This window comes from Tupaia chinensis, unplaced genomic scaffold (genome assembly GCF_000334495.1).
Source record: "Tupaia chinensis unplaced genomic scaffold, TupChi_1.0 Scaffold000176_1, whole genome shotgun sequence".
NCBI classification, from domain to species: Eukaryota; Metazoa; Chordata; class Mammalia; order Scandentia; family Tupaiidae; genus Tupaia; species Tupaia belangeri.
Genome location: NW_006159651.1, coordinates 815,346 through 826,132, shown reverse-complemented (window position 1 = coordinate 826,132; position 10,787 = coordinate 815,346). Strand labels below are relative to the sequence as shown.

At 50.7% G+C, this 10,787-nt stretch overlaps 1 protein-coding gene across 1 annotated transcript in view; it reads left to right on the top strand.

Moving 5' to 3' along the window:
• The window catches only part of MRPS18B (mitochondrial ribosomal protein S18B), an 11,629-nt gene extending 1,813 nt beyond the window's left edge, over positions 1-9,816 (top strand). The window contains exons 2-7 of the mRNA XM_006146315.3: positions 755-863; positions 967-1,064; positions 1,175-1,243; positions 5,373-5,439; positions 6,426-6,485; positions 9,309-9,816. Of these exons, the coding sequence (XP_006146377.1) occupies positions 755-863; positions 967-1,064; positions 1,175-1,243; positions 5,373-5,439; positions 6,426-6,485; positions 9,309-9,601 (696 nt within the window). The 3' untranslated portion in view covers positions 9,602-9,816. The remainder of the gene's footprint in view (positions 1-754; positions 864-966; positions 1,065-1,174; positions 1,244-5,372; positions 5,440-6,425; positions 6,486-9,308) is intronic.
• The last annotated feature ends 971 nt before the right edge of the window (positions 9,817-10,787 follow it).

Below are 10,787 nucleotides of genomic sequence, written 5' to 3'. Positions count from 1 at the left end.
GTGTGTGTTTGCGTGCCCAAGATCCCGAGAGGAAAATGGAGGAGAAGGGATTGTGGCATGGCCATCCCCCTGGGGGGAGATTTCTCGCTTTCTGTCTCTCTTGTCTCTCTGGTGAGTGCATGCGCCCTATAGAAAAAAAATATTTTATTTAACTTTATTTAAATTTCACTAGAAAGAGAAAGAGAAAGTGAGAAAGCAAGCTGCCAGGTCCAGGACTCAAACTGCAGTCAGCCATGTCGGAGTCCAGTGCCTTTAACTACCATGCCACCTGCCGGTCTCATTAGCTTCTTTTTTGAGATTCAGTTGGAGACAGTAGTTGTTGCTTTATGTCAGTTTAAGCCCAACAAAAACACTACCTTCCATATATAAATCTGCTCTATTCCCTTAACATAACAGGCATGCATTCTTTCTCTCCCCAAAGTGTGATAAACATAGAGTCCTTTCCTCGATTTCATTCTCTTATTCCTCCCCCCCTTTTTTTTGAGAGGTTTTTGCTATAGGGCGTGTGCGCTCGCCAGAAAGACAGAGACAGAGAGACAGAAAGCGAGAAATCACCCCCCAGTGGAGATGGCCTCTCCGCAATGCCTTCTCTTCCATTCTCCTCTTGGGATCTTGGGCACGCATGCACACATGCCCGGCGTGAGTTTAAGCTACCGGCTCTGGAATTCAAACCGTGGTCGACTATGTGAGAGTCCAGCGACATAGCCACTATGCTAACTTCTGGTCCCGCCTCATTCCCTCCCCCCCTTTATAGGTTCCTATACAGACTCTTTGTAGCAAAGCCCCCTCTGAGAAAGAGTCTTTGCCTCCAGTTCCTGTTTCTCCTTATGAAGACGAACCCTGGAAATACTTGGACTCAGAAGGTACCTCTGAATGGGGAAGGGCGGGTCAGGTGGTCTGAGATGGTTGGACAAACTGACCCCTTGTATTCCCACCCTGGAATAACTGTTGTGGTCTTCTGTTCAGAATACCAGAACCGCTATGGTTCTCGTCCTGTCTGGGCTGACTACCGTCGCAACTACAAAGGTGGTATACCCCCACAGCGGACCCGAAAGACGTGTGTTGTGAGTTTCAGGGGTGGTGTGTAGGTGGGATGTGGAATGGGGCGGAGGCCATGGTGACGGTGGCAGCAGCATTTTTTTCTGACAGGGCTTTGAATGTCTTCTCTCTACAGAGAGGGAATAAAGTTGCTGGGAATCCCTGCCCCATCTGCCGAGATCACAAGTTGCACGTCGACTTTAGGGTAAGGACAATATTTTCTCCAGAGTAAGAGAGAAAGTGAGAAAGCAAGCTGCCAGGTCCAGGACTTGAACCACAGTCGACCATGTGGGAGTCCGGTGCCCTCAACCACCACACCACCTGCCGGCCCCATGCCTGACATGTTTTTCAAGTCACCAGGTTTGGGACTGGAACTGTACAGTAAGCCAAGTGGGATACAGTAAGCCATGTGAGATAAAGCCCCATTAACCACCACACTGTAGTCTAGCCTGGCTTATTTTTATTTATTTATTTATTTTGCCATAGGTTGTATGCATTCACCAGAGAAAGAGAAGGACTGGGAAGTGAGAAATCACCCCTCAGGGATGGCCACACCACAATCCCTTCTTCAGTCTCCTTTTGGAATTTTGGGCACGTATGCACATGCCCCTGGCATTGATTTCAAGCCACCGGGGCAGGAACTCACACCATGAAGGTAGCCGTGTTGGATCCATCACCTTCACTTACATGCCGTCTGCTGACCGTTTTCAATTTTTTTTTTTCTTTATTTTTTTAATCAGCAGAGGGCATATGTGCTTGCAGGAGAGACAGCGCACACAAGCGCAGTCCCCAGTGGAGTGCGCTCACACTGCAGCCCATTTCCTCCACTCCTCCTCTCTGTCAGGATTTCCGGAATACACACACACCGTCATGTTTCTCAGGCTGCTGGGGCCGAGATCTGAAACACTGCCGGTCATGCGGGATGCAGCTCTCAGTGCACGCCCTTAACCGCTGTGGTACGGGACGGCCCCAAAGCTTCACTTATATTTATCATAATTTTTTTTTTTAAGAGATTTTGTGCTATGAGGTGTGTGCACTTGCCAGAGAGACAAAATGAGAAATCACCCCCCAGAGGGGATGGCCTCACCACAGTCCATTCTCTTGGGATCTTGAGCACGTGTGCTCATGCACCCAGCGTGAGTTTCAAGCTGCCAGGTCCTGAACTCGAACCATGGTCGGCCTTGTGGGTGCCCAGTTTCTTAACCACTACACCTGCTGGCCCTATCACAATTATTAACCAATATATTGGCCTGTTCTTTTCCTGATATTTTCTTTTTATTGTCATGTTGATGACGACTGGTATGCTGAGATCTGAGGCTAGCAGGCAGATGAGTAAAACGAGGAATAGAATCTAAGAGACTATTGGGGCCAGTGGATGGTGTAGCAGTTATGTCCCTGGCCTCCCACATGGTTAACTGTGGTTCAAATCCCAGACCCAGCAGCTTGAAACTCACGCCTGGCATGTGTATGTGCGTGCCCAAGATCCCAGGAGGAGAATAGAGGAGAAGGAATTGCAGCATGGCCATCCCCCTGAGTGATTTCTCACTTTTCCTTTTACTGTCTCTGGCCCTTTCCCTTATCTTTTTTTTCTCCAAGAATTATTTCATAAGTTTATTTTAATTTGAATAGAGAGAGAGAAAGTGAGAAAGCAAGCCACCAGGTCCAGAACTTGAACGGTGCTTGGCCATGTGGGAGTGTCCAGCGCCTTAATCACCACACCACCTGCTCGCCCCATCTTTTTGTCCTTCATTTTCCTCTCAGGATCTTGGGCATACACACACCCGGCATGAGTTTCACGTTGCCGGGTCTGGGACTCGAACCGTAGTTGACTATGTGGAAGTCCAGTGACGTAACCCTTATGCCATCTGTTGACGCCTTAGACTATTTTTCAAAAAGCCTTCAACAATGTGAGAGGAGTGGGACTTGCTCCATAAAGAATTTGAAACAGTATCAAAGTGATGATAGGGAAGTGCACTGTGGGCTTGCGGGGAAGCTAGACGAGCAGGAGCTACTAGATGAGCAGGACCTACGTGGCTGGTCACCAGGAACGTTGGACGGTGTCTGTGGGTCAGTCAGCAGCACATGCAGAAGGATGTCCGACTGCTGTAAGGACCCTCTGACACAGCATATAGGGGAGTCCACTAGGTAACCTTATGGTTTCGGCCACACACGATTAGGTAGGTATTAAAAAGAGGTCATAGAGCCAGCAGGTGGTGTGGTGGTTAAGGCGCTGGACACTCCCACCTGGCTGACCACAATCTGAGTTCAGCCTAACGTCTTGCTTTCTCACTACCCACCCCTGTCTCTTTCTGGTCAAGTTAAAAAGTAGTAAGTAAAAGGAAACCTTTCTTTTTTCATTTTAAAGAATTATTTTTATTTAACTTTTTCATTAATCAGTTTGTATTAATTGGACCAGTGTAAGAGGAAGTGAGAAAACAAGCCTTCCCTGGGAGTCCAGTGCCCATAACCACCATGGCACCTGCTGGCCCCTTAAATAATTCTTTTTTGTAAAAAAAAAAAAAAGAAAAAGAAGAGGTTAAAACAACATAACTAAGGGAGAAAGAAGAGTAAAACAATGAAATAGTGCAGGTGATTCTACCTGCCATCCGTGTCCAGGTGCACCTGCGTTTTCTGGGTGTCGCACCCCATGGTCACTGTGCTGGCCGAGAGTCGCTCTATGCTACTACAACTATAAAGTCTGTTCTTTAAAACAGAGGTTTTTGCCTCAGGGCGGATGTGCTCACTGGAGGGAGCAAGAGACAGATAGTGAGAGGGAAAGTGAAAAGTCACCTCCCAGGGAGGGTGGCACGCTGTGGGTCCTCTCATTCTACTCCTGGGATCTCAGGCAGGCACGCACTGGCGGCGTGATTTTCTTTTCTTTCTTTCTTTTTTTTTTTTTTTTTTAAAGAATTATTTTTTTGAACTTTATGTGATTATTTTTTTAAATTTGACCAGAGAGGGACAGAGTGAGAGACAGAGAGAAAGTGAGAAAGCAAGCTGCTGGGTCCGGTACTCGAACTGCGAGCCATGTGAGAGTCCTACACTCTTAACCACCACATCACCGGCCGGCTCCGTGGTGTGATTTTCAAGCCACCAGGTCCAGGATTTGAACCACGGTTGACCATGTCTGGCGACATAACCACTATGCCATCTGTTGGCCCTATAAAGTCATTTGTAATCATACTACGTTATATTTAGTGTGCCGTTCTGTACCTTAACTGGATGGGCTGCCCTTCTAGTACCATGGTTGAGCACTGTGCACTGGGAGCTGGGTTCTATGTGACCAACTACAGTTCAAATCCCCGCCCTGACAGCATGAAAAACACGCCTGTGTGTGTCTGCCCCCAAAAATCTTGATGGGTTGGGACTCGGAGAAAAAGGATCCTGGCACGACTGTGCCCCATTGGGGGGCTTTCTCTCTGCCAAGTGCATGCCCCCTCTGGGAATCAAGAGAGAGTTTTAAAAATAATTTGTACATGCTGATTACATTATTTTGTGGGTGATTTTTGGCATTTCCAATGATCGTCTGGGTTTTTGCTTGAGGGCTGACTAGAATATAACCTGTGAGGCCAGCAGGTGGCATGGGAGTTAAGGAGCTGCATCCCTCATGGCCGACTCCATGGTTTGAGTCCCAGACTCGGTGACTTGAAAATTATCCTGAATGCACGTACATGCGTGCCCAAAATCTCAAGAGGAGAATCAAGGAGAGGGATTATAGGGTGGCCACCTGCCCTCTGGGGTGATTTCTTTTTTTTTTTAGAGGTTTTTGCCATAGGGCGCATGCACTCACCAGAAGGACATAGAAAGAGAGACAGAAAGTGAGAAATCACCCCCCGGGGGGATGGCCGTGCTGCAATCACTTCTCTTCCATTCTCTTCTCAGGATCTTGGGCACGCATGCACATGCGCCCGGTGTGAGTTTAAGGGTCCAGGACTTGAACCTGGTCAACTGCATGGGAGTCCGGTGACATAGCCATTACGCTAACTGCTGGTCCCTGGGGTGATCTCTCACTCCTTCTGGTCAGTCAGTCTCTGACGAGTGCACACAACCTATATCAAAAACAAAGCAAACAAAAACCAAAGGATGTAACCTCTGAAGACTTCTCAGGGTCCAGTGACAGAATCCAGAGCGTGCATATAAAATGGTTGAAAGGCCAGGAAAAGAGGAACTTTGCTGCTGTTTTCAAGCATGAGTTTAGGGAACTGACGAGGCTAAAACCAGGCTGTAAAGGAAGAATGTGTCCAGAGAGATGAGGTGGAGGTTGGCTGTGGGCGAGCAGGGCTCGTGCACTCTCAGTCCCCCTCTGCTCACACTTCTCTACCACCGACCCCCAGAACGTGAAGCTCTTGGAGCAGTTTGTCTGCGCCCACACTGGCATCATCTTCCACGCCCCGTACACAGGTGAGCCCCAGCCCCGTCACCGCCAGAACAGCTTTCCCTGAGGCACTCATCGTGCAGTGAGACGACAGGTATTCGCGCTGTGGCTTCATTGAAGGCCCTTGGGGAAATCTTGCCTTAATGGGCTTACTTAGTAAATTGCTGAAACAATTAGCGCGAACAGAAAACCCAGGCAGGTGTGCTGTAAGCAAGCTGTGTGAGTGCGGTCCCTGACAGGTAAGCGTGCTCGCGGTCGTTTCCTTTCTGTACGGTCGCTCCCTCCTACAAAGGGGTGTTCTCATGGACTGACCATTACGGAAGTTCTAGCCTAGTGACAGGCAGATTTCCCAGATTCGGGACTGAGCAGGGCGATGCAGGGCTGCGTCTCCCCCCTGACAGCAGGCACAGGCCGAATCTGGCCCACGCCGTGTCCGCTTGTTTCCGTGCTGTCTAGAACAGCTTCCAGACTGCAGTGGCAGAGCTGAGCCGAGACGGAGACCACAGGACCTACACGCCTGAGATACGTACTGTGGTCCTGGACAGGAATAACCGCCAGCCGCTATTCTGAAGCAAGATCAATTTGCAGAGAATATGAACTCATTACTGTTGAGGGGCGGTGCTCCTGGTGTTCAGTTTGTCATTGATTTCGTTTTTGTTTTTATAAAGGTGGAAGAGACCAGGGGCTATGGTTACTGGCACAGATTGCTCTCTGCACACCTGAAATCACTTGGTCCCTTCTTGGATCTGTGTGGGCTGTCCAGCACAATGCTTCAGCCACTTGTGCTGTTTGAATTGTGCCCTGCCGCACATTGTGTGGCCTTTATCACTAAGGAGCCTCTCTGTCGTGGCTACAGAGACGCTCCGAAGTCTTCATCCGAGTTCCCAGAGAAGGGGGAGGATTCTTTCCATTGGCAGATGGAGAACCCAAGGCCCGTGGAGGGGTTGGGAGTGGGGCCATCAGTTAGACAAAGCCATGTCTTCTAAATCCAAGCTGGTTTTCTCCTCAACAGGGGTTTGTATGAAGCAACATAAGAAGCTGACCCAGGCCATCCAGAAAGCCAGGGATCACGGTGAGTGTGAGAGGGGCACCACGTGGCTGTGTAAAGCAGGGCCCCCAACACCCAGGCATGGACCAGTGCTGGTCCCTGGCCTGCAGAGGCCCCCACCTTCCCTAACTGCAGGAGGCGTGAGCCGCTGAGTGAACCCCACCGGCGTCTGCTGCTGCTCCCCCTCACTCACTGCTGCCTGGCTCCGCCTCTTGTCGGGTCCTTGGTGGTGGAGGATGCTCACGGGAGCATGAGCTCTGTCATGTGACGGCTTTGTCGTGTGTTACACTGTGGCAGAAGTGGTGTGCTCTGGGTGTGGTGTGCTTAGGACCAACCCTGCCCCTTTCACAGGGGACTGTCTTCCACAATGCCAGTCCCTAATACCGGGAACATTGGGGACCCCTCTTATAAAGAATAAGGAAGGGGATTTGGGGCTGGAGAGTGGATATAAATGCTCCCGCCTATCAGAGAAGGTAGCACGCAACGTGTTCTTCCCCAGCCATCTCTCCTCACTCCACTGTCTTTTGTCACCTCCTAAATCTCTTACCTTGTCATTTTCCCATCCCCTCATTCTTCATCTTTCATTACCTGTTCTGTTTATCTTTACAACTGGTCCCAGTGCCATAGCAAGATCATAGGAAGATCTTTTCAGGGACCAGCAGATGGCATAATGGTTACATTGCTGGATTCCCATGTAGTCAACCACAGTTCAAGTCCTGGACCTGGCAGCTTAAATACACGCCGGGCGCGAGTGCACATGTGCTCAAAATCCTGAAAGGAGAATGGAGAAGGGATTGCGGCATGGCCGTCCTTCTCGGGGGGGCTGATTTCTCGCTTTCTGTTTTTCTCTGGTGGGGGCACGTGCCCTATAGCAGAAATCTCTCCTTAAGAAAAAGTATCTTTTGATTTATTTCTTTAATCTAATATAGGGTGCATGTGATCACCAGAGAGAGAGAGAAAGAGCACTCCCGGGGGGGTGGCCATACTGCAGTCCCTTCTCCATTTCTCCTTCCTTTTGGGATTTTGGACATGTACACCCATGAGCCTGGCATGATTTTCTTTTAAATAATTATTTATTTAATTTTATCTATCCATTCATTTATTTTTAATTTGACAGAGACACACAGAAAGAGAGGGGAAGTGAGAAGGTAAGCCACCAGGACTCGAACCGTGGTTTGCCATGTGGGAGTGTCAAGCACCTCAACCACCATGCTGCCTGCTGGTCCCTGAGCGTGGCATGTTTTTCAAGCTGAGTCCAAGACTCGAGCTGAGCAGTCAGTCAAGTGTGACACAGCTACCTTAACCACTATGCCACTGGCTAGCCCCATAGGATAATCTTTGTATAAATTTCTTGCCCCGGGGAACCAGCAGGTGACGTAATGGTTATATCACTGGACTTCCACATATTCAACCATGGTTCGAGTCCCGTACCTGGTGGCTTAAACTCATGCTGGGCACATGTGTGTTTCTGCCCAAGATCCCAAGTGGCAAATTGAGAAAAAGGGGTTGCAGTGTGGCTGGCCCCCCCCCCCCCCCGTGATTCCTCACTTTCTGTGTCTCTGTTAAGCGCGCATGCCCTATAGCATAAATCTCTCTTAAAAAGGGGTGTGGGGGGACTATCAGTTAGTGCAATGGCTATGTCGCTGGACTCCCGTATAGTCCCAGACCCGGTGGCTTAAACTCACGCCGGGCATGTGTGCGTGCGTGCCCAAGATCCTGAGAGGAGAAAGGAGTAGAAGGGATTGCGGCATGGCTATCCCCCATGGGGGGGGATTTCTCGCTTTCTGTCTCTGTGTCTCTCTCTGTCTGTCTGGCGAGTGCACGCGCCCTATAGCAAAAACCTCTCCAAAAAAAAAAAGAAAAAGGGGGGTGGGGTGGCAGGTGGGGTGGTGGTTAAGGGCTCTGAATTCCCACAAGGCAGTCCCTGACCTAGTAGCTTTCTTTCTCCCTTTCTCTCTCAATCTCTCTCTCTCTCTCTCAATATTTCTCTCTCTCTCTCTCTCTGTCCCTCTCTGGTCAAATTGAAATAAGCAGATGAATAAATAAATGAATAAAGTTAAAAATGAAAACAAAATTTTTTTTAAAGTACTCTTTTTCTCTCACAAAAGAAAGTTGTTTTCTTTTTTTAAGTATGTTTTATTTAACTTTATTTATTTATTTTAATTTTATCAGAGAGGGAGAAGGAAAATGAAGCCACTAGGTCTGGGACTTGAACCATGGTCGGCCATGTGGGAATCCAGCACCTTTAACTACCATACCACTTGCCAGCCCCAGAAAGGTTGTTTTAAAAATTTTTTTCTCAGGACCAGCAGCATAATGGTTATGTCGCTGGACTCCCACGTAGTCGACCGCGGTTCGAGTCCTGGACCTGGTGGCTTAAACTCATGCCGGGCGTGTGTGCGTGCATGCCCAAGATCCTGAAAGGACAATGGAGGAGAAGGGATTGCCGTGTGGCCATCCCCCCTGGGGGGTGATTTCCTGCTTTCTGTCTCTGTCTCTGTCTGTCTGGTGAGCGCACGTGCCCTATAGCAAAAACCTCTCCAAAAAAAAATTTTTTTTTCTTTTCTGGTCCTGGGCTGTCTGGCGCCTTTGCACAATTTAGTGAAGCATTCCCTGCTGCTGTGGCAGATGCAGCTTTGTGGCCCTGTGCAGGGCTGCACAGCCTCGCAGACGAGAGCCCAGGCAGCACGCAGCCCACACTCGCCCACTGGCTGCCTGCCTTGGCGCAGGGAACAGCCTCACACTGGCCCGGTGGCCGCCTGCTCCTCCCTCTCCAGGTCCTTGTCGTCATTGTCTTGATCTGCACTACCCTGCTCACTCGCCCCCTCACTTCTTCTAATCCTTCAGGTCTCCTCAGTTACCACATTGCCCAGGTTGAACCCCGGGACCTCGACTTCAGCACCTCTCATGGAGCTGTGAGTGCCACTCCGCCAGCCCCCACGCTGGTTTCAGGTGACCCCTGGTACCCCTGGTACAACTGGATACAGCCACCGGAGAGAGAACTGTCCCGCCTTCGCCGGCTCTATCAGGGCCATCTCCGAGAAGAGAGCGGCCCCCCACCTGAGTCAATGCCCAAGGTGCCCCCCACACCACCAGCCGAAGCCGCCTCCCCTGAGCAGATGGGCCAGAGTGCTGTGTAAGAGTGTAGCCAGGAAGCCGGCCCAAGGGTTAAGGGGTGGAGCCTAGGACTCTGTGGCCAGTGGCCGACTGGGGAAGAAAATGAGACTAGAAGAGGTCAGTAGAGGCAGTGAGACCCCAGCCCCTAAGGACTGTAAACAGATGGGCTAAATATTGTCGCTGTTTCAGGCTCTGCCAGCTCAGCTTCTCCACAATAAACTCTGCCTCCTGTCTCCCACTTGCTTCGAGCTGTTTCAGTGAATGCGTTTGGGGAATAGGCCAAGTGGTGTTTGCAGTTTTCACATCGGGGGTGAGGGCCAGGCAGCGGTGCAGCAGCATCACCTCACACACTTGGGTAGGCCCTGTGCATCCCGGCGTATGTGCGCACGTGCCTGGGGTCTCCGTCGTGGACTGCAGTGCAGCATGAGGGCCCTGTTGGGGATGCCTGTATCTCTAATAAAAGAAGTAAATAAAACTTAAAAAAAAAAAAAGGTCATCTGATGGCATGGTGGTTAGGGCAGCAGGATCCTACGGAGTCAACTACAGTTTGAGTCCTGGACCCAGCAGCTTGAAAAACACACCAAGCACATGTCAGCGTGCCCAGGAGGAGAGGGGATTGTAATGTGGCCAGACCCCACAAACAGGAGTCCTCAAAGGACAAGCTGGGGGGTGGTGGTGGGGGTGGTGTAAGCCCACCCAAAATCCGGACAGGACCCCATGGGAGGTGCTTCCTCACTTTCAGCAAACACATGCACCCCTTAACAATTAATTAGGGGAAGGGACTAGCCCTTGGCAATGGCTGTGTCGCTGGACTCCCATGTAGTCGACCACGGTTTGAATCCTGGACCCCGTCGGGAGTCAGTGCATGCGTGCCTTAGATCCTGAGAGGAGAACGGAGAAGGGATTGCGGCGTGGCCATCCCCCCTGGGGGGTGATTTCTCGCTTTCTGTCTCTGTCTCTGTCAGCGCACTCGCCCTACAGCCAAAACCTCTCCAAAAGGAAAAAAAAAAACTAAGGGGGGGGAAAACAAAAAGATCCTGCCGGGAGGAGCTCGGTCAGGCAGGCGCACCCTGCGGCGGCTCCGGGGACCCAGGCTGGGCGGGCAGCCCTGGGCGGTGGGGCCGGCCTGTCCCTGGGCGCCCCGCGCGGTCCTGGCGTCGCCGCCCCGGCCGGATCCACCCGAGGGCGAGGAAAAGGCGCCGCCGTGCC